This window comes from Lemur catta, chromosome 11 (assembly GCF_020740605.2).
Source record: "Lemur catta isolate mLemCat1 chromosome 11, mLemCat1.pri, whole genome shotgun sequence".
NCBI classification, from domain to species: Eukaryota; Metazoa; Chordata; class Mammalia; order Primates; family Lemuridae; genus Lemur; species Lemur catta.
Window position 1 is genome coordinate 7,225,221 of NC_059138.1, and position 25,222 is coordinate 7,250,442.

Sequence of the window (25,222 nt, forward strand, 5' to 3'; positions counted from 1 at the left end):
AAACCAGGTGTTGCTGTATAGGCATTCTGTAAATGTAATTAAAATTTATAATCAGTTGACTTTAAATAAAAGTGATTATCCTAGACAATGTGGATGGACCTGATTCAGTAAGTTGAAAGGCCTTGGAAGTAGAACTGAGACTTCCTTGAAGAAGAAATTCCACCTGGAAACACTAGCTTCACTTTGCACCTGAGAGTTCCAGCCTCCCCTTCCTGACACTGTGCCCTAATTTTGGACTTACCTTGGCAGGCCTCACTACTGCACACATTTATTTCTTGCAATAAATCTCTAAAAATATCTTTTACTAGTTCTGTTTCTCTGGCTGAACCTGAACTGACTCACTGGCTGACAGAGCCCTAAAACCCTATTTCCTTCCATCCCTAATCCTCCCCCAGTAACTCGTGATCTTTGCTCCAGATGCAACCTCTGCAAGTAGGGGAAGAGGGATTACTTATGCAAAACACCTACAGCAAAATTTTTGCAAGTCATCATGAGTTTCAAATCTATTCAGTCTTTTATCTATGATGTACTAGTAAATTCCTTCGGTATTTATAGATGTCATATACAAAATGATTTTATTGTCATTATAAAAAAAGCTTCAGTCTATGTTTTAAGGCAAATACTATTGAAAAGTACAGTTGACCCTCGACTAAGGTAGGGGGGGTTAGGGGTGCTGACCTCTTATGCAGTCACTGTTGACGGGAAGCCTCACTGATAACATAAATAATCAATTAAAATATATTTTGTATGGTATGTGTACTATATACCATAGTCTTACAATAAAGTAAGCTAGAGAAAAGAAAATATTAAGAAAATCAAAAGGAAGAGAAAATAAATTTACTATTCATTAAGTGGAAGTAGGTCATCACGAAAATCTTCATCCTTGTTGTCTTCATGGTGAGTAGGCTGAGGAAGAGGAGGATGAGGAAGGGCTGGTCTTGCTGTCTCAGGGGTAGTAAAGGTGAAAAAAGTCTGCATCTAAGTGGACCCTTGTGGTTCAAACCCGTGTTGTTCAAGGGCCAACCGTATTATCTTTGTCCTCAGTGTATTCTCACGACACTTAGCTGCATATCTTACATCAATAAATGTTTGATGAATGAATAACTGAGCAATTTCTTAATAATACTCCAGATATTCCAAGGGAATTTTATGGTAAAATTGTGATTCTTTTTTTCAGTATCTTGTTTAGAAGAGATACTTTTAAATGTAACGTATATGTTTGATAAATGAGGTTTATCTTCATTTTATAATGCCATTAAAATGGATAATTTGAAAGATAATATATGAACACAAAAATTCTTATGATTTAATATCAATAGAAAAGATTATAAGCCTAACTTGAATCCAATTTTGCTTCTGACTGAAAATATATACAAATGTAAGCAACATCTAGATGGTAATAGTCATAAAGAACTAGAATAAAATTGTCAGTGATTTTTTTTCATTTAAATTTTCTCCTTAAATTTTATTATATTGCTTTAGCATTTAAAAAGTATAAAGTATATGCTGTTTTATCTACCCAATCTTTTTAGAAGACTTTTTGCAATTATCCCTTTTTTTTCTAAAGTGGAAGAGTAAGGAGTAGGGGATTTTGAAAAATAGTCCAAACTTACTTTTTTAATTTTTAGAATTGGATAATAGCCATTTCTTCATTTTTACAATCTTTTATAATATAATAAACTAAAATATGCAAATTTAAAAACCTTGGCTTTATGGTGTTTAATATATTGAAGTTTAACTAGTTTAAATGCAACTCTATAAACTCACACTTCTCATAAATTAGGACAAATCTGTTCATTAAGATGCAATAATGTCCAAAGAAAATTTAGCTTTAGTATAATTTTGAAAGTACTCTAAATTTTATATATGATCTTTGTTTAGAAAAGATTAACAATAGTGCGCTACCCTGTCTGAAAACTTAAGAAAACATATGGCCCGAAAACTGCAAGGAGAAATAAACAAAAAATCCATGATTTTCCTGCATGCATGCTTTGCATTTTCACCTTTTTTTTTTTCATAATTAACTCTTCTTTGCTAGAAAAAGTTTTATTTGAACGTGGCTTTTCAGAATGAAAAGCTTGGGGGCCATTCTAACCAGGACATGAGAAGACAATTTCCACAGTCCACAGAGTGACAGGATAACCTCGCAAAGTTTCCATTTCATTCCTATATTTGTTACTAAGAAAACTCAGCTACAAACATACACACTCACAAAATAAAAGTGGCAGAAATGAAAACAGGCTTCATCAGGTTACAGAAGCTCTACGTTCTTCAACATCTCACCTCGAAGCTCGACAAGTCTGCAACTTGAAAGGCAGTAGTACCCTTTAACAGAAGTCAAGCTACCCTTAATAAATTTTACCTTAAGATTCATTTACTAATCTGAAATATTGAAATTGACCAAAGGTCAAAGCAAAGAGCGTTTCTAATCATGCACAGAAAAAGGAAATGGCAAGAGGGAGACTGTTCTTTCACGGCGTTGGAGAGATGGGGTGGGTCTGGGCGCCAGTAGTCCCAGCCTGACTTCGGTGGCCCAGCGCTGACCACGTGTTCACGCTCTCTTCAGCATGTCAGAAGGACAGGTATGGAATAAGACAGATTTACATCTGAACCCCTGCTTTTCCCCTTCCAGCTGCAGTGTCCTTCAGTGAGCTCATTTTTCCTTCTCAGTCCTATTTTTCAAAATAGAGATAACAAATTCTGCTTGGCATAACTTTGAGAGTTAAATGAGAGAAACTGTCAAGAATGGTATTGTTCAGGAGAATTTCATGAAAACCCTTGTCCTTCCCTTTATCGCCTTTCTCAGAGCAGGTGTTTTTGTTTTTACCAAAGCAAATTCCATATTCTCTTTTTTCTGCTGGGACCTATTATATTCCTTTTCTGCCTTATATCTGTAGCCCCGTCCTCACCAATGCCTCCTTTTCAGTTTATAGATTTAGTCATAGCTCCCTCATCCTTAAGAATATCAAAAATCCAAGCCCCGCTTTTGCTCTGCCTTCTGATTAAGCAGCTGTCCTGTATTTAGTCCTCCCTTTACTGGCCACTTTTGGAAAAGCTGCACTTGCTACTTCCTTTCCCCACCTCTTCCTCAGAGGCTCCACCCAGCAAACCCCACTGACCTGAATCTCCGCAGCCTCCCGACAGCCAGTGCCGAGCGCCGGCTGCCTTCCTAGGATGCCCCACCATGGACCACGTCTCAATTTTCTTGTTTATATTTTTCACTTGCTTGCTTGTTTATTGTTAAATGCTCATCTCCCTCAGCTTCCCCATTACAAGGCTTTCCTGATCTGATTCTCTCTCTTCCTACTGCTTTGATCATCACTCTTGGAATCCTTTAGTGCACACATGTCCACTTCGCTCTCTCTTTGCTCCTGGTACATGAGAAGATTGCATTTCCCCATCCTCTAAAGTTAGTCACAGCAAAGCATGTCACTTAGGTTGGTGCGTAAAATGTGCACACGGACAACGTGTCAGTTCCTGGCTGGGGCATCCAGTTGCCAGTGCATAACTCTTCAGCCTGCGATTCCCTTTCCTCAGCTGTCACACCGGTGCCATGAAACCAAAGCAGGCCAGGAAGCTGAGGCAAAATACACAAGGCTTTGCATGAGGAAAAAAAGTAAACTTTTTCTGCATCACTGAATGGAAAGCATTAGGATCCTAATGATACTCTTAGTTCTTTCATTTTATTTTAGTTGTTGGGTGTGTTTAAGGAAATTTCAATGAAAAAATAATTAATTTTTGGGTGTCAATGAAAAGGATTTTACCCTATGGGTCACCACAGACAGATGCAAACACCTGTATTCCTAGGGCCATCGCTTCACATATTAAAGCTAAGTGACCACCACCTCTCCAACTGTTCCTTAATAAGCAACCATCATAGGTAAGCCTTACAACTGTTGCTGGTTTCTCAAGTTGGAAACCTGAGTCACCCGTGAATTTTCTTCCTCCTCTACTCTGCATACATAGACAATCATACCTCCTATGGATTGCACCATCTAAACTTATAAAAGCATCTCCTCTTAAGTCCCAGTGGGCCCTCCCGTCGCCCAGTCCCAGCTGCACTCCTGAGTCGCTGTGCCGGCAGCTCCTCCTCCCCCTCTGCTTATTCCACGCCACGCTTCCTGTGACAGCCAGAACTCCTCCACTTGAAATCATTCCCTTTACCCTCTGAGTGAAATGCACATTACCCAGAAACTCTGGCTATACCTCCAGTCTCTTTCTACCTCCCTCACCTTCACGTTCTCCACGTTAGCTCTCCCAATCTCTCTCACCTGCTACAGGCAATCGTGTCCCTGACCTTCATCTCAGACTCATCGGACATGCTGACATCTCTAACCTAGAATTTCCTCTCTCGCTTTTTTTCTTAGTTGACTCATATGGCTCCTTCACTCCTTCCTGTCTCAGCTTGTATGTCACAGTTCATGATACCCAGGAAACACGAATAAATATTTGTTGATTAATTGTTATTCCAGTTGAGATTCTCATCAACTCCTATCCATATTATAGAAACAGTCTCCAACTCTTCTCCCTGCTACAACTCTGCCCCCTCCAACTGCAGTGCCCATGATGTAGATCCTAGCTGCCTGGGTAAGGAATGCCACAGATTTAATTTTCTAATTTTACCCTTTAGCTATTATGGTCTTCCTTGCTTTCTCATTTACTTACACCCTCAAATCTTAATATAATGATTGGCTATAATAATTAATTAAAGAAATCATTAATCTTTTGATTAATATACTGATTAGTCACAATAAATTTTATTTACTGAAAATAATCTTTAGTTGGAATCAGGTGATTTCTTTAATCTATGTGGTCTCAAGAGCTGAACATCATGGTTTCTTAAAATGTACAGCACAAACTGTGAAAACCCATTTTCTTGATAACTGCACCAAATTTTAGAAATTCTTGCTAAAAATAGGTTATTAGTTAGAATGCCAGAGTCATGTTTTCCTTTGTCTTTTGGATGCTACTAAACCACAGTTTAGTATCATCAAAGTATATTGAATCTTACATGACTTACTTTATAGGCAAAAATTGTGAGCATAATTCCTTTTTAATACATACAAAATCTAATAGTAAACTACCCCAAAGGATGGATAACTTACATTGCTTATTTCAATAAAAGAAGCAATAAAAAGTATGACTTGTGAGAACCACACTACACTGCGAGATTAAAAGAAATGAAACACTGAAAACTAACAAAACAGCACTAAATGTAGTCAGAAAATAGAAAACATGATTTATACCTACCTCTACAATTTAATAAATCTTTATATATGTAGAGATTAAACAGTTCAGCAGAAAGAAGGTATAATATGATTTATAAAGTAAATATGTGACTACAATGCATCTGAGTTACACAAATAAGCATTTTATAATAAAAGGAGGCTAACAGGTCTTGTCCAAATACAGATAAAGATTTTGGTTATCTAAAAGCATTAGGATTGTTGACTAAGACTGCTTAAGTAGGATCTAACGGAACTTTCTCTTGGTGTTTGATTAACCAAATTCAAGTTCTTAAATTACTTGTTTCAGAAGATTTTACTGTTTAATAACTTTTGTCTTTCATAAGTTTAGATATTATTACATTTGTAGTTCTGAGGATGTAAAGCATTATAGATATCACTTTGGATAACCATTAAGGTTTTCTCTCTTTGGGTAGAACTAATGTGGTCATTCCCAAACTGGTAGGCCTCACGCCAAACGGGCTTTTCTATATAAAATAAAATAACTTTTATTTGTTTTGTCCCTATGTCATTTATAAAGGACAACTGAAGTAATAGTTACATTGCAAGAATAAATAATGGCAAAATCATTATTTTAAAATTGACTCTACTTTAAAATTTTGTAATAACAAAAAGATAACATTGCAAGCCATATATTATTATCCTTGTAAAAGTTGTAAGAAACCAATAATGAGTAATTCCACATTTTCTAGCTAATGGCATGGTACAAACATTTATCAAAATAAAAATTAGGTCCATATGCATATCAACTCTTTATCATAAGTATCATTAGAAACTATAAAGCCCCAAATGAACTCTTGAGGGTAAGGCTCTTAAAGAATAACATTTTAAGTGCATAGCTATTACAAACTCATTTGATATTCATTTTAATTGAAATGACTATAATGAATATACTTTGTATTCAAACAGATGTCACAAGCACTACTACAGAAGTTCCAATATAATTCAGTCTTAGTTAAGAATGAGTAAATGGATATTTAAAATTGAATGCTACCATGAAGGAGAGGGAAAAAACCCAATTACAGTAAACATTAGCTTCCAACAAAACAAATGAAAGATTTTTATTAAATTGTGTTCTTTCTTATTTTTACATATATTGAATACAATGATACAGGGATCTTGCTATCACAAACACTCCTTTTTCTTGAATCTGCTGGTCTACAGATTAGTTTGCTTGGAAAATAGAAATTGGAAGTGTGAAAGATGACTCAGAAGGATAGGCTGAAATTAACCTCACACTATTTAGAGACTAATACATCGAAAGGAGTAAAAATATTATGATGTCAGTTTAATTTCGCTGACGGAGATAATTATGTATGCCATTTTATTTTGATGGGTCAGATGAACCCTAATATTCCCTTTAATCTTCTCCCACATGAAGGACTAACACTTTAAATTCCAACATGAGAGACCTTCATGCCATAAATTAAAATAGTGTTTCTTAATGTATGGTTCACAGAATCACTCATGGATGTGCGTTAAATGCAAACATTTCTGGGCCGCAGTGAAGTCCTATCAAAGCCTGGGAGTAAGGCCATGGAACAAACATTTTGATGGCAACCTGAAAATTCTGATGCACACTCTGGTTTAAAAACAACTGCCTCAGGTTGGATACGGTAATATTTAAAACTATAATATTATTTATTTCATTCAAATCAGCAAACATTTATTAAGTATAGCTCCTATGTGAACGAAAGATTTGATACGTATAGGATGTCCAAAAAAGCAAGAAACATACTATAAACTTATTTTCAAAGTACAGTTAGTAAGTACAACAAGAATCTACAAATGTCTAGAAGCACAATGTCGGAATGTCTGGAAACACAAAGAAAATAGTTTATTTATGGTGCAGAGTAAGATTTCACTCAATTTCAATTTAGCAGTTCTTCCCCTGTAAGGAGTTATCTGGAGGTTGGAGAGAAATATGTTTATCATTATTAGAAAATGTAACTACCATAGTGTTTCAAAACCATTTTATGCTGTTTTCCCTGATTTTTGGTACACCCTATGTTTTGTATAGGAGAATAGTAAGTGTGTGAGGCTGCTGGAGGTTCTGGGTGGCTGAGGGGAAGGCACATTTCTTTTCTTTCTGTGAAGGAAAAGAAAGAAGCCGAACTGTAAGACCAGGAGCACTAAAGCTAAACTGTGTTCCTCACCTCCAACCTAATTCTCCTGGGACCTGAACTATAAGCTGAATTTATCTGAAAGCCATACTGTATTTTTTAATCACCAGAGCAAAATTCAAACAGTGAAAGTTCACTGCGGAGTTTGATAAAAGAAAGAATGAAAATAAAGAAAATAAAGCTGAGGATATCAAGAGTTTTTTCCCGGTTAGCGATTTGCCCCCAACCCCACCCCAGGACTGAAGACTAATTAACTGAAATCTGTGAGAAGAGCATGAGTCAGGCGCGTTCCCTCTTGAAACACTGAACACAACTGATGAGATTCGTTAATGGCTCCTATTGCCCTTGATTTTCTACAGCCCTTGTTTGACTTTTCCTAGCACTGGAAACAGAATCCAGTAGGGGAGGCGGAAGCCATGCGAAGTGCAGGTGAATAGAAAATGTGGGGCTGTTGACCTGCCAGGACCCCTGCCCACGGCAGTGGTTCTCAGAGTGTGGTCCCTGCACCAGCACCAGCAGCATCACCTGGGAACGCGCTGGCATGCTCGGGTCAAGCTGCCATAACAAAATACAGCAGAGCCATAGACAGGGTGGCTTAAATGACAAAAAATTATTTTCTCACGGTGCTGAAAGCTGGAGCCCAGGATCAGGGTGCTGGCTGGTCTGTCTCTGGGGAGGGCTCTCTCTCCCGGCTTGTCAGTGGCTGCTGCCTTCTTGCTGTGCCCACACATGGCAGAGAGACAGAGAGCGGCTTTTTCTCTTTTCTTATAAGGCCACCAATCCTTTTGGATTAGGACCCCACCATTATGGCCTCATTAACCTTAATTACTTCCTAAAAGCTTAATCTCCAAATATAGTCACATTGGGAGTTAGGGGTTCGACTTAGGAAGTTTAGGGGAACGCAGGTCATCCGCAGCACTCATCACAAACGTAAATTCTCAAGCACCACCTCGGACCTACGGAGTCAGAAGTTCAGGGAATGGGCCCATACTTTGGGTTTTACTAACCTCTCCAGGCTATTCTAATGCACATTAAGGCCTGAGAAGCGCTGGCCTTCAGGATAAAGTCCCACCCCGCGGCACAGCATCTCCTTTCCTCCACAGTCTACTCCCACTGTAACTTCCCGGGATTATTTCTTACAGGATGCTCTGCCTGTAATCCTAGCACGCGCCTTTGCACACAGAAAGCACTCAAATCTTCACAAAATATTGCGAGCAATTTCGCTTATAGCTCTTCTCTGTAAGCTACTCCCCACAACACTGGCTCCAGTGCAATACTGATTTGGGGCCTCAGACAGCCCATTGGTCTCAGACACAGCACAATGTCACTTCCATAGATGCTTAATATTATTTAAAAAATTAATATACTATTTGCTACTTATTATGTACTTAAATGTATCAGGCCCATAAGAGCTTAGTATATTACCTCATTTAATTCTCACAGTCACCCTGAAAGAGGTATTATGATCTCTGCTTGAGAGGAAAGATGCTGAAAATTGACGCTCAATATCAAGAGATCTATTATACAACACAGTGGCTACAGTTAATAGCAATGTATTGTATTCTTGAAAATTGCTAATAGAGTAGATTTTGTGTTCGCAACACAAATAAGTATATGAGGTAATGCATATGATAATTAGCTTGATTTAGCCATTCTACAACCTATACATATTCTTTAAAACATATTATATATGACATATACAATTTTTATTTGTCAAGATAAATTTTAAAAAAGAGAAGTGGCAAGGCTGAAAATTAGAAACCATGTTTCCCTGACTCAAAGCACATGGTTATTTCCACTATGTTACACCATAGGCCCAGGGTTGTAGTTTTATGTCAACATCTTGAATTTACTGCCAAGACCCCAAGGGTATGTGCATCTTTCCTAAGGTAAAGTTATTTCCAGTGTATCATTTGGAATCTCTCTATTCTCTACACCCCTACCACAGACGCTTGTGCACACACACTACCGCATTGCTGAAAGTCGGTCATCATGAAAAAACACTCAGGCTGAGACACATACTGTTAAATGACTACAGACAACAAAGCGCTGTAAACTTCTATCCCTATTCCATACCCTATTTACCTGCAGGCGGCCGTTAGGATGCTTTTATCTCTCATTAAAGACACCTGAAGAACTCCAAGAGCATTACTTGAAAGTTCACAAGCAGCTCTGATAAACTTTTCTCCAAAGCCACTACTGATAATTAAGCACCAGAAACACACACACACACACACACACACACACACACATATGCACATAAAATGGGAAAAAACATCTGTAAGTTTAAAACAATGGCATTTTTTTTCAAAACTATACTTTCTTAGCTTCATTCCCCAGAATACAAGCCAAGTGATTCTATTTTCTGTATTTACAGCTTCCTACAAATTGAAGACTGGACTATAGGATAATAACCACACCTGTTGGATTGTTTAGGTAATTCCAAGCACCAGCTGAGATAGTAATTAAGAGTAACATTCCATTCTCAGCCTACCTGGGGTGTTCAACAACCTTGACATCTTGCAGAAATAGGAGACATACTGCTCACAGTACTCGGCGCTGCTGGTGATGGCACTTATCTGGTCCATGGAGGCGCTGTACACGAGCTGTGTCACCGAGTACTTTTCTGGGTTGTAGCCGACCACAGTCGTCTGCATCTGCAAGTCATGAGACACGATGGTCCACACTTTGTCCTCTGTGGGGAGAAAACGACCAGAACCCTGGTTCATTAGTATGCAAGTGCTTCCCCAAATGTCAGGACATAATTGAGCTACACTCGAACTGGGGTAGAACAGTTAAGGACAGCAATCCTCAATGTAACCCTTGCTCTTTTTCCATATCTAAGTTTTGCTGATAAGGACAAAGTAGAAAAGTAACATTTTTTATTAAAAACAAATGCAAGATACCTCTTGAAAACAAAACTAAAAACAGCTCGTGTATCTGGCCGGTGCTCTGATGTCCGCAGCATTGAATGTGAGGCTCATTATGTTCCGACTCCTTCCTGACTTTGTAACCCATTATTCCTGTGGTAGAACAGTATTTGCTTTTTCCTAAATGAACTGCGCTCTCTCAAGCTTCTGGGTCTTCCTACATGCTGTTTGCTCTAATCAGAATATGCATCCTCATCTTGTCAACAAATGTTCTTTCACCCTGACCTTTCAGGCAAAATTAGACATTGCATTCTCTGTTATTGAAATGCTCTATATGTGTGGGATAAAGCAAATGAGTAATTTTGTTGGTGTTCACGATCCTGAAAATTGCAGTGTGAGGAAAGAAGCAGCAGAGGTAAAATAGATGAGATTAAATAAAAGCTCTGTATGTTTTTATCTAGAATTTTATCTAGAAGCACCACTAAGAACCTAAGATAATGTTATCTTTTTGAAAATGTAGACATATGTCCTGACTCTGTACAACTGAAAAAGCTCTATAAGAAGGACCAACCTCAAGCACAAGACTGTTAACATTAAATACCATTTTCCATGCAGTAAGAGTAAACTAGGATCCCTGGAGAAATGATGGATTCCAGAGCCAGGAATGTACAAGATGCAAGATAAGCTAGGAACATATCATCACACCAGAAAAAAAATAAGCTGCTGGAGACAGGGCAGTTAAAAAACCCCCAGGGACAATTTTCACATCAATAAGAATTCCCTGCAATGGATTAAAACACAACAAGTCTATTTAAATGCATGAGTTTATTATAATCATTAAAAAAGTTTAATTTTGGAAGATGCTAGGTAGCCAACTCATTATTTAGAATATTGGTAAATAAAACAATCAAGCTTTCCGCTTGTCTTTTCTGTATGTGCTATAATGTAACTAAATATTCTCTTTATAGAAACATTTCCACTCATAAAAAAAGACTAAATGATAGAGTATCGTCGCTTCGTAATGTCTCACAAATTAGTAGGATCTAAGAAATGACTATCAAGGACTGTTAATAATAACCAAAAGTGAAGTCAGGGACAATGTACCTCTGGGTGGGAACACACGATCAATGTTACATGTAAAGTAGCATTGACAAAAATCAAGTGTGAATTTGACTAAGCTTATAGGTCTAATTACTGATTTACAGAAATTATAGGGGTGAGAGGAATGTGTTAAATGGCACTAAGCGGAAACACTCCATGAAATCCATGCTGTGGGAAGCTCTATAGCAATCTAGTTTAATCAACTGATAAACTGCAAAGAAAGGGGGAGGAGGAGATGAGAAAGAGGGAGAGAGGGAGAGAGCACTGTAGATTAAAAGAGACTTCCTGAACTTTCTTCTCGTGCAACCTTCCTTATTTCAGTAAAGGGCAACTCCATTCTTCCAGTTGCTCAGGACACAACCCTTGGAGTCATCGTTAACTCATCTCTTTCTCCGACACGCATCATCCGCCCTGCCAGTGGGTCCTGTCTGCTCCACCTTCAGTCCATTTTCAGAAGCCGACCCTCCTCCCCCACAGCCCGCCCTGCAGCACGACTCTGGTCCAAGCCACCTTGCCTCTCCCTGCGTTCCCGCCGTGACGCCCCTGCATCCTCACGTCTGCTCTCCGCAAGCAGCCAGGTGAGCCTTCCACACATGCCAGATTCTGATGTTCTGCTCCAACCTCCCATGTGGCAACGGGTCTCGTTCAGAGTAAAAGCCAAGTCTTAAAACAGTGGAAGTCCCTCCCCATCTGCCTCCTACTTGCCTCTGTCCCCGCACACCCCCCACTCCCTCCTTGCCATCTGGCTCCAGCCATGCTCACCTTGTATTCCTACCTGGAGCCCCCGCACCTGCGGCTTCTTCTGTCTAAAGCCATCTTCCCTCAGACACCCCCAGAGCCCTCTCTTCCTCCTCCTCCTCCTCCAGATCTTTGCTCCGCTGCCCATGCCAGCTTTTCCTTTCCCACCCCAGCAACGGCTCCCTACCTCTCTCTCCTGCATTGTTTTTCTCCCTAGCATTCATCTCCCCCCGACTTGTGCATGTTTTCATTATTTTTTATGCCTATCTCCCCACATAGAAAGGTAAGAAGGCAGGGACTGCACCATAATTGGCATACAGTAGGCCTTCAAAAATATTAGTTGAGTAGGAAAATAAATCAAGAAAAAATAAATAGAACAAAGCTCCTCAAGCTAGGAGCTGCTTAATTAAAATCATCTGGGTCCCAGTTCAGGCTCTGCCATGACCATGCTGAGAGACACTGGTGAAGTCACTTCACTCCTCTTAGCTGTAATTTTCCCTCACCTGTAACGACTTGTCTCCACACTAGAGCACTTGCCAATTTGTTCTTGAATCGATTAAAACAAGTTCAGGTATGGTGCCTCCTATGGTAACATATTTTCCATAGGATAATTATTTTTTCAGTTTTAGCTTTAGCCTGTGTGGAACTGCCTTCCTTTAGTTCTTCTGACACAGCAAAAATGATATATTTTAGTAATTCTGTCACTTTCTGACATGATGCTAACGACAAACTGATTTTCATTTATATCCAGACTTGCAGATTTGCCTTCACCTAATTAAAAATCCATTAATTAAAAGTAGGTTAGTTTTATCTCTTTTCTGTTACAATCAGCCTCTGGCATAGAACTCTCAAACATCTGACAGTATTTCCTTTTATTTTTTTTTAAACAAACCCCTGTGAAGGGCCTTATCCTGTGGCAGGACTCCAGAACTCTCTTTAACTCACCATGGAATAGCATTCTAACCAGACCTCTCTTTAAAGGCTCACAAACCTCTTTTCCATATATATAAAATGATGCTCATAAAGGCAAGAATTAATTGGCAAGTAACAAAATGGTCACCCACATATAGTCTCTGTCCTACGTGACTTCAATAACTTTAAAAACATTAATCAATCTGTTAAGATTGATTAGTCTCTAACATTTTGGTCCTAGTGACTTCTAGGTCCTAAACTTTACTTCCATCCCTCCCACCACACACATTTCAGGATCAAACCCCTGTGCACTCTCTACTTTATCGCTCACTCGCCCATTGAACAAACATTGCTCACCTAATATAAGAAAGAGATCTAGGAAAACCACAGTGCAATATAGATTTGTTAACTTTGGGAGCTTACATTCTTGCATTTTGGTGGGGGGAAAACCAGACAATAAGCAAAACAACTAAAATTAAAAATATTTATAGTTTGCAAGTGATAATGGCAAGGAGAAAAACTAAATCAAGGAGGGGAAGGACAGACAGTGTGTGTGGGGACTGCATTTTTTAATCCAGAGGAAAGCAGAAAGGGCTTCACTGAAAAAGTGACATTTGAACAAATAAGGTAGCTAGTTATCCAGCAAGCCACCTGAATGTCTGGAGAAAATCTTCCAGACAGAGCAAAAGCAAATGTTCTAATTCTGGAATATTCCTGGCATTGTACAGGTATGCAAAGAGGCCCATGAGTGAGAAAAGGGAGAATGGAAGGAGTCGAAGTCAGACTCCAAAATGTTGATGCATTTTGTTAATTGTTTTGTAACTCTTGTATATTACACATTGCAATAGCTCTTTAGGAGCCAGCCATTAAATCTTAAGTGACAAACGGGTATTAACAATTTTGCAGGTATCCAACATCTAAAAGAAAAAAGGTGGTTACACTGCATAGACTCTCCTTTGCTAGTATCATTAAGTGGAAAAATTAAGAATCTTATCCCCATATTCACAATGTATTCATAGAATGTGTATTATTGGATATGTGAGTAATGCAAATAGAAACTACTACACATGGCAAATTCTAAATTTCTAAGTTCCATTTTCATGAAGAAGCAATTGATAAACTAGTGCCTGTCACATAATGTTTTTAGATTACTGCCTTGTGAAAATGCCCTTTAGGATTACTGGGAACTTAGCATCTGACTCATCATGCAATTACATATTTAAAAATTGCCACACTGTATATTGTTGTAAATACAGCTGATTTAATGACATGTTTCAAACACTGGAGCATATATGGAACATACTCTGGAGACAGGTCCTTGTCCTTGGCAATAACGGGTCCTCAAAATTAACCAGTTTAGTTATGTTGACATGAGACATTAGAAAGGTCCTTCTGCCACCTACACCAGTGAGTCCATATCTTCAACCTATCTGTAATCCTCTAGTAATTCATTTCACAAGAACCAATACCTTGTATGGCTGGAGCTCTGACCTGGGACTGATAAAGCCAGAAAATGACCAGTAAAAAAAAGCAAAGAATAATTCCTACCAGACCATAAACAGTTTCTTACTCATGTATATGGCTGTTCCCTGACTCCTTTCCATGTCATCCATATGTAATCTGAAGTTCACATTAAAGAATAGTTCTCCAGATAGTATATTTTAATAAGAAGTCCAATGTGAGCTGAGTCTAATGGGAAAATTTTTTTGTGTGACCTGTATACCTATATTTGCAGCTAAGTGTCATTTTTGCTTTTAAAACAATATCACCTTACTAGTTAATGCTCAATTTGTTAATCAGAGAGCATTTTTCCACCTTTATTCAAATTTACTCTGAAATGATTCTTAAAAAGAAGGGAATATTATCTTTATTACCTAAATTTAAAACGGTATATAAAAATTGTTAGACAGGATGTGGCCAACACACAACATGTAGTCCAAATTCCTTAGCTGCCCTATCATCTATTACAGTTACTTTTCAGGAGTGACTATGGGTCTCTCATAGCAACACAAGAGAAACTAAACTACAATATGTGCTTCACTTAATTTTTCTATTGCACGTTAGCCTTGGCCTGCTGGGTAAAACTAGTAAATTAAATTTTCTGCATCTTTAAATTTGTCCTCTATCTTACCAACTGTATCCTATTAACTTTGTTTTCTTTGGGCATAGAAGTCCTAATGGTTATTATCTGGATTCAATCAATCAACATTTGAACATCAACTATGAGCAAGATAAGAGCAAGGATTTCCAATTAAATGCTATTGCATTGTAAGAATTGCTTTTTCAAAACTTGAATTTTTGCAGTCTTGTAGGAGCACATATCCAAAGGAACAAGCCTACAACTTAAAGAAGCCATGTTCTTATGTAGACATTTTTTAATTCCAAATAATATTAATAGAATGTCATCTCAGAGAACATCCCTTTTGACTCCTTTCTATTAGAAAAATAGGACACCAAGTCCTAGGAAGGATAAGTGGCTTGAACAAATGAAGACTAAGAGTTAGTGGCAAACTAACAGAAATGCTGTCTCCTAATTCTGGATTTGGTGTTCTCTTCACTCTACTACCCTCTATCTCTTTGACCCAGTGGTGACATACTTGGTGAAACATCAACATTTTTATTGTCTTCCCCCATAGCCCTGCACTAATTTTGAGGGGGGAGAGGCAACATATAGGTATTATTTTAGGCTTTTAAAAATATTATTTTAAAATGATAAATGTATAATTTATTACATCAAGAAGATATCATAGTTGGTAATATAATTCCATCATTCCTGCATTTACAAACCATTTATTGAGTTCCTGATCTCTTCTAGTCTTGTGCTAGGCTCTGGGGTCACAAAGATGAAAAAGAAATGAGTTCTTGTCCTCAATGGAGCTTGTGGTCCAGTGGAGGAGAGAGAACGTTAAGCTTAGAACTGCAAATTATTAACAAGTGTTAAAACACAGGTACACTGTGAGTCTAAATAAAAAGTCCATATGACCCAGCTTTACAGAGATGTGAACCAACTTGGTAAATATTGTATTTGTTGTGAATCACGACAGACAAGTGGAGACGAGCCACAGGAAGAAGGAGAAGGCAACACAGCAACTTCCCCCTTCTTATTGCTCAAACACCTTAGAGACAAAAGGACTCAGTAGATCTTGATGGACTGGAAATTTAAGAGTCTGGAATAGTGGAGTATAAGATTGCAGAATCATAACAGTTGTGCATGGGTTGAAAGGTCTAGTGCATGTTCATATGTGGGGGTATCAAAAAGTTGTAGAGATAAAAGCTTAATTCATATTTTGAAAACCATTTCTTCAAACACAAGAATGTCTTTGATATGCATTTATTGGAAAGATATATCTAATTGCTTATGATATGCCTATCATCTGTCTAAATTCTAGAGATGTAGCAATGAGCGAGATATAAAGTCCCTTATGTCAGGCAAGTTGCAATTTAGTATGCAAATGTGGGAGGCAGAAAACAAACAAACAAATAACTAAGATGTTTATTTTACTTATGTCTTCTATGTAGAAACTTAGTATGGGAAAGACAGTGACTGAGGAGTGAGAAAGACCATTTCAGGTTGGTTGCTAAGGGGGGCCCTTTCTGAGAGGGCAGTATGGAGCAAATTCCAGAATGTTAGGACAACCAGTGGGAAGCGCGCTCCAGGCTGAGCTAACAGCAAACAGAAAGGCCCCAAGGCAGGAGCAATCTGGCAGGTTAATTTTGCTAGAGTGGAATAAAGAGAGGAAAGAGGAGAAAATGATTTAAGACAAAAAGTCGGGCTAGATATTGTGGCTACTCGTAAGACACATTATGGACTTTGAATTTTATCTTGAATGTTACAGAAAGCTATCGTAGGGATTTAAGCAGCAGTGTGACTTGACTGACTTATAGAATGACAGCTTGTAGGTGTCATTCTGTCTAATTAGTGGTAAATCATTAGCAGTGGGGCAGGGGTGGAAGCACAGAGACCACCTGAGAACTACTGTGGGCATCCAGGGGAGGGGCAGTAGCAGTGGAGGTATTGGAGAAGTGGAGGTTAAAGATATTATTTGAAGACAGAGCCAGCAAGGTTTAGCAATGTTTTGGATGAGATACATCAGGGAAAAATGAGACCAGGATTATTGTGAGGATTTTGGATTGAACATTTACCTCGGAAAATGGCAGTACTATTTACTAAAATGGGAAAAATTGTGGGCAAATAGAAGCCAATAGGGAGCCTGAGACTAGGCAGCCAGTGAAGTAGAAGTAAAATCAGAGAATGGCACACAATGCGTTTCAGGAGAGAGGGAGTGATCAACTCACTTAAGTGGTGTTTCAAGGTCAAGCAAAATGAGAACTGAATTCGTTATTGCATTTATCAAAGGTATCTGTGATCTTTTCAAGAGGCTTTCAGTGGTCCAGGGTGAAAGAAAGCCTAATTAGCTCAGGTTAAAGGAAGAATAGGAGGAAAGAAGAAAGTTAAGACAATTCTTTCAAGCCATTTTCTTTCATCAAGAGCAATATAGACAGGGTAAATTCTGGCTTTTCTATTTTTAAGATGACAATCATTACGGTGTGCTTATATGCTGGGAAGAATGATCCAGTAAAGATGGATGTATTTGCCAATAATATTGGTCAATTATAGCTTTGCAAGAGAACTGGACCTATGGTTTGTTGAACTTACCTTACACTGCCATAGTTATGTTGTGTTATGATGATTGTGATAGAGAAATGTATTTTATCTTGCCAAACTCTTAGTTTTAGAAACTTAAGTTACACTTGAGTTATACTCATAATGTTTAAACTAGGATAGTTTAATATTAAAATTTAATGCAATATGTTATATTAAGAAAACACACTAGAGGCAATAAACAAAGGAAATAGACAACCTACAGAATGGGAGAAAATATTTGTATGCTATACATCTGATGAAGGGCTAATAACCAGAATCTACAAAGAACTCAAAAGAATCAGCAAAAAAAAAAAAAAAAAAAAAAAAAAAAAAAAAATTCAAACAACCCCATGAAAAAGTGGGCAAAAGATAAGAACAGAAGCTTTCTAAAGAAGATAGGCTAATATCCAATAAGAATATGAAAAAATGCTCAACATCTCTAATCATCAGGGAAATGCAATTCAAAACCACAATGGGATATCACCTAACTCCAGTGAGAATGGCTTTTATCAAAAAGTCCCAAAATGACAGATACTGACATGGATGCAAAAAGAAAGGAACACTTACACACTGTTGGTGGGACTGTAAACTACTACAACCTCTAATGGAAAGTAGCATGGAGACACCTTAAAGAACTAAAAGTAGAACTACCATGTGATCCAGCAATCCCACTACTGTATATTTACCCAAAGGAAAAAAGACATTTTTTTTTAAAAAGACACTTCCACTTGAATGTTTACAGCAGCACAATTCACAAGCACAAAGATGTGGAAACAACCCAAGTGCCCATCAGTACATGAGTGGATTAATCAAATGTGGTATACGTATACCATGGGGTACTACTCAGCCACAAAAAACAATGGTGAACTAATATCTTTTGTAAAACCCTGGGTGGAACTGGAAACAATCCTTTTAAGTGAAGTATCGTAAGAATGGAAAAACAAAAACCACATGAACTCATGACTAAATTGGAACGAACTGATCAACATTCATGTGCACATATGGTAGTAAAATTCAACGGAAATCAAGCAGGTGGGAGGAGGGAGGAGGGGATGGGTGAATTCACACCTAATGGGTACAATGCACACTATTTGGGTGATGGACACACTTATAACTTTGACTCAATCTATACAAAAGCAATTCATGTAACCAAAACGTCTGTGTCCTCGTAATATACTGAAACAAAAATAAATAAATAAAAACAGCAAAATATTAGAAACAATCTAAAAAAAGAAAACACATTAGAAAAAACCCAGAATAATTACAATAGAATCAGCTATATAAGGATAAATTGTAACTCCCCTATACATGTTTAAAAAAAAATCTCAGCAAATTAGAAATAAAAAAAATTTTGAGTATAATAAAGGGTTCAAATAGTCATGAAAGTTTAGAATCCTTTCCTTTCATCAGAAAATTGAAATGATTATAATCACAACTTCTATTCAACATTATGCTGGAGTCTTTGCCATGAGAATAAGAGATGTAAAACAAGGGAATATAATAATAATCCTAAGAATTGGATAGAAGAGAGAGAGCTGATACATATTGAAGCCTATTAGAAAAGTCTTTAACTTGATAAAGATTGTTAGATAGAAGAATATACAAAAATCAATCATATTTCCAATAACAACTAGTGAGAAAATACAATAACTTTAAAATATAATTCATGATATAAAGAATACAACCTTGCAAAAGATAGGCAAGATCTTTATAGAGAAAAATTTAAAACTTTAATGAACAATATTAAAGAAGAATCACATAAATGAAGAAATATCCCATATTCATGGGTTGGAGGAACCAATATCATAAAGGTATTAATTCTTCTCAAATTAGTCTATAAATTAATTACATTTTCAATCAAAATCTCAATGATTTGTGTATGTGTAATTGAGCTTCTGATTAAGAAATTTATATGAAAAAGCCAAGATCCAAGCATAGCCAAGACATGCTTGAAGAAGAAGAGCAATGAAAAGAGACTGGCCTATCAGGAATCATGACTAAATTAGGTTTGGCACAGGCATGGACAATTAGAATAGTGCAACAAATTTTAAAAACCTAAAACAAAATTCATGTATATATGGAAACTGGTTTAAATTAGAGCTGGCATTTGATATCTATGAGAAACTTAGAATTGTTCATCCATACTGAAAAAATAAAATTTGATCCCTGTATTTAACCCTATATTAAAATCAATTCTAGATGGTTTAAAGTCATAATGAAAAAGCATAGCTTCAAAATACATACAATAAAAAATAAATAATACTTCTATTATTTATTAAACAAGGCATAAAATGAGCATATAATAATGGGAAAAAAAGTATACATATGACTTTGTTAAAATTAAACTCTCTTCTTTATCAAGACACCATACATGATGTGAAAAGTTAAGCCATGGAGTAGAAGAGATATTTGTAAGAAATGTATCTAACAAATATTAGTATCCAGCTACATAAAGAACTTTTACAAATAGTAACAAAAAGAGATAACACAAAGGAAAAATGAGCAAGAGATATGAACCAGCAATTCACAATGGAGTAAAACAAATGGTCAACCAACACATGGAGACGCACATCTTCGCTGTAATCAGGGAAATACAAATTAAAGCTACAGTACGATTTTATTTCATCTTTGTAAGATTGGCAAACACTTAAAAATTTGGCTGTATCCAGAATTCTTGTGGATATAAACACCTAGATCTTTCATACCCTGATTCTTGCAACTACTTTGGAAAGCAATTTGGCAATAAGGAGTAAATTTTAAGATCAGCATATTCTTCCATATCAATTATTTCTAGTTATGTATCCTAGAGGAATTCTTGAACATTTGTAAAAGAAAATGTATTGTAAGTATTGTTCGCTATGGTAAATAAAAGCAACGTAAAAGACCATTCAAAAAGAGTGGAAAATAAATTGAGCTATAGTTATACAACTGAACATAATGAAATATTTAGAAATGAACCAACTGGAAGTATATTTATCAATATGACTTAATTCCAAAAGGAGAACATTGAGTGCAAAATGCAAATAAGAGGGGCATTCACAATATGATGCCATGTTTGTAAAGTTTAAGAACACAAAATATCAATAAGATATTCTAAGAATTGAGAAAGGAGAGTAGGGTTGGGAGCGTACTTGGGCTTTCATTTTATATTAGATGTTATATTTCTTAATCTGGTTCTTGGAGATGAACCAGAAATATTTCATATTGAGACAAACAAAATATACCTGATTTCAGATAAACTTTATATGAACATCCAGATTTATAAAAGTAATTAGCAAATATTGGTCATTTTACAAGAACTATGTGTACTCTACTGAATAATTTACAAGATAATTTCTTAGCTACCACTTCTAATTATTTAAAGTACTAATTAACTTTTACAAAAGTATGTATAAAACATTCAGGTAGAAAGGCCCAGCATAATGTTACACTATAACATAAGTGTCTTTCTTAGTCACTTGTAAGAGGATTCACTTGAAAGTTTCATCAGTCTTCCTGGTAGATAAGTTAATCTTAAAGATCATACATTTATAGATCATTATTTTATTTAGAAGTTTTTTCAATCATCACAATATTGCCAGCATAATTTGAATTAATACAAATTTGCTGTTATAGTTTCTTTTTCTCCCCAGATATGTAAAGTATGAGCATTAAATGCACCTCTGTAAGCACAGACTCTGATATTATAAAAGACATTTCACCGCAGCAGGATGTGGTAGTTTGAGGCGTTCCGTAAAGCCAGCTATGTATGAAGCTCAGGTAGTGTAAGCAGCTTTAATCATGTGTAGAGAAATAAGGTATGTAAAACAGATGGAACTCTGTAGGGAACACTGAGGAAATGAGCTCAAAGTGCTGATGATGTTCTGCAGGTGGCGGAAAATGTTGATTATTTTTAAGCTCACAATTCCAGCCCCAAGATGGATGGCAAATCAAGCACTGTGAACAAGTATAAATAATGGTAGACCATTCTCACCCACCTGAAGAACAATTTGGAGCTTATATGTGTCTTTTTTCTAGGAAGGCATTAGCCATTTTCTGGGAAGAAGAATATTTGTGAATGTTTTTGTTCCATTAGAGATGTTAAAATTCTTTTACGATACAGCTGGAGTTATTGATGACATCTATATCAATACGCAGACAAGCTAATCTTCCCTGCCCTTCTTCACTCACACTGGGTAAAGATGTACTTTGTATGTATTTTCTAGTCAAGAGTTCATCTGTGTGACAGTAAGGGTTTTCTACCCCGTGTAGCAAGGAATGTTACCTTTGATTCTTGTTGCTTATAAGAGTAATTAGTTTTTGATCTGAATTCAAACTTGGAGACTAAGTAAATGTCATCTTGGATCAATGACTGAACATTCCTGTGGAACTTTAAAGATAACACTGCCTATTATTTAAAAATATTTTGCAGCATATTGCACACACTTGGTTAAAAAAAAAAAAAAGCACTCTAAATATCTACTCCACAACACTGACCGGCTAGCTGTGGTTCAGACATGACAGGTGCTTGCATTTTAGGGCCTTTGTCTGAGCTGTTTGCTCTTCCCCAGAAGGCCCCAAGACTGGCTGACTCCCTCACTTCTGTTTAATCTCATTTCAGAGGGCACATTCTCACTGAGGCCCACCCCGTCTGTCCTATTTAAATGTACAGCCTACTCTGCAGCTTGCCTGTGGACGAGTTCAGGAAACACCACCCCAAAATATGTCCCTTTGTTGTGCTGATGACTTCAAACTCAGGGCACCCAGGAACAGCAAATGCACAGAGGGCTTTCTCTCAGCTCCCCTCATCTGCCTAAAGACGATTCTCCAAAAGAAACTCAAATGTCATGAATCTGCTTCTCAGAAAATCTCACCAACCAGGGAAGAATAACTCAGATCACCAGAGAGGGGACTGGAGGTCCACACCAGTCCAGACAGATCATCACCTCTTCTTCTGAAGACCCTTTCATCCTTCCCAAAATTCATTCACTCTCCCCTAAATTGCCTATACCCACCCTCCCCAGTTCCTTATGAAGAGGGTGTATAAGTGTCTAGATCACACTGGGCTTTGGGTACTCACGTTTCTTTCCTGTGATTGCCCCCTGCGCATAACAAATTTTTATGTCTTTTCCCCTGTTAACCTGCCTGCTGCCAGTTTATTTCACAGGGTAGAGGGAAAGTCTTCCCTCCCCTACACCTCCTCTATTTTTTCCCATAGTACACATCACCTTCTAACATAGTTGTTTATTTTGTATTATCCCTCTTCCCTACCACTTTCCTGATGGACTCTAAACTCTGGGAAGTCAGAGTTTTGTTTTGTATTTTAATTTTGTAGATTTTGTTTACTGATGAATCTCCAGTACCCAGGACAGTGCCCAGTAGTCTGCAGAGGTTCAATAACTATCATGCTAATAACATATGAGGGCTGACCAGAAAGTATCCAGCCATTGTTAATGTAACGAGAACACATTCCACGGCTGAATACTTTTCGGACAGCCCTTGTACCTTAACCCTTTCTTCATTTAGTTTCCAACAAACCCCTCTATCATCATCAATGATTCCTATAAAATAGCCATTTGAAATGTAGTTCATGGGGTTATAGAGCTCACCAGATAGCTCTATAATATTAAGCTTAAAAAGATTTAGGAAGTCATTACAGATGAAACAGTAAAAGCAATATTTGAAATTATAGAATACTATAGAATTTGATCTTTAGTTGCAATATTTGCAAGATACTAAACTGCTAAGATTTTTAAAAGAGCAACATAAAAGTATGTCTAAGGCCCCAGGTGCTTCTTAAAATCATCACCATTTTCTTTTTGGGTTGAGTAGTAAGATAATAGTTGTTCTATGGTAAGTGTCTACACTCTCTCCACACATGGTAAATAGTGTTAGGAGCATCTGAGCTTTCATTTATTGAACAACTTCTTTTATTCCAAGCACTGTTCTAGGACCTCGGCACAAGAAGACAGATACCATCCATTTCACGTCATCAAAGCTAGTGGCATGAAGGTATACAAAATAAGTAATTACCACACAACCTAAAACAGTAAGTGTTCATTTCCAGGCAACTGCCAGAATAATCTAAGTAATGATAAGTAGCATGTAAATCATAAACCCACTTACAACCTATACCAAATTCTGTAATATAAGTAATACTTAAACATTCTCCAGTGTTGTACTTTATTTATTTTTTATTGTTGGGGAACTTTATTTTCAGTGAGCAGTTACTTTAAACTTAAACTGTAACAGGCCAACCTGAGAGATTACGCTCTTTCTGAAGTTGCTATCGGAAAAGCTTTGATGTAGCGGAACACATACAATTGAAAATGACAGTTTGATTCCCTATTAACAGGACAGAATCCCCTAAGATGGCCTTTCCTTTCATGTTGACCCTAGTTCACATCACTGTCTGTCCCTCAAACTTGGGAAGATTAAACACGTCCAAGCAATTTACATGCTTGGGGGCGCTGCGGGCTGTGGTAATAATATGAGTGACTTCCCATTAGAGGGTTTGGGGCCCATTCTCGCTGCTTCTTCCAACCCAGGCACCAGGCTTAATTAAAGATTTTTTTTGATGAGACAGATGACATTTGTCACCTTGGAAGAAAATCCCCAAATAATCAACTCCTCTACGTATTTAATTTTCCCCATTAACTCAGTTTCTTTGCACTGAAGCAGCCCCCAGTGTGAGGAACATTAGCAACACAGTCTGACAGATTACTTTCCTTAGTGAGGATAATTAGCTAGAAATAACTTTTTAGGGAAAGAAAACCCTTAAGATAGCAGACTGAACATTTTCAAAGGATAAAAACTGGTGTTCTTGCTTTAATTTTAACAGAAGTACAAATGCATTAGGTGATTTCACTCTTCTTTTAGATTCTCTAGGAGGCTTATCAAAATATTAAAGCACCTCTAAACGGAGGAAATTCTGCCCCATGCCAGGAACACTCTCAACTCTCCTAGCATTCTTTTTTCAGTCCCTTAGGTCTCAGCTTCTAAGCTCTTTGCCAGAAAATACCTTCCACTCCCCAACACCCCCGATGCCAGACCAAGTGCAGATCAGCTGTCCATCTCCATCCACTTCCCCAACAAGCCATGTTTACCTCTGCATCTGCATTGATCATGTTGTATCTGTAACATTAGTTGTAGCCACACTCTGTGAAGGTCCCAGTGGGTGTCATTTTCATTATTCAATTCTTATTACCTGGCAAAGTTCCTGGTATTGTTACTCAAGTGCTCAATAAATTAATGAAGTAAAGTCAACATGTTAGGCAGACAGTGGGGGATTCTGGGTCTCCTGGGGATGAAAGTGGGTGCTGTTGCCTCAGTGCCATTGCCGCACCTGGGAAGAAGAACAGGGTGGGCCCTTGGCCCCCATCTTGGTCCTGCTCCACCCTAATCCTCTCCCGAGTGACTGCCACACCTGGGGGAGGGGGGAACACCCTATGAATCTGGCAATCATAACTTAGCACACCAGCTGCAAAAGAATGCAGAGGACTCTCTAGCTCATGAGCCAAGCAGCATAGGTACTGTAGAGTCCGGAAATTGACCTAGAACAACCTGCATGCATGGTAATGCAACTCCCAACTGTCCAATCAAAGTGGT

General features: G+C 37.5%; 1 protein-coding gene across 2 annotated transcripts in view; it reads right to left on the reverse strand.

Moving 5' to 3' along the window:
• The window catches only part of CNTNAP2 (contactin associated protein 2), a 1,715,168-nt gene that overhangs the window by 587,938 nt on the left and 1,102,008 nt on the right, over positions 1-25,222 (reverse strand). For both annotated transcript variants that reach the window (XM_045565113.1, XM_045565114.1), the window contains one exon: positions 9,864-10,064. In XM_045565113.1, the coding sequence (XP_045421069.1) occupies positions 9,864-10,064 (201 nt within the window). The remainder of the gene's footprint in view (positions 1-9,863; positions 10,065-25,222) is intronic.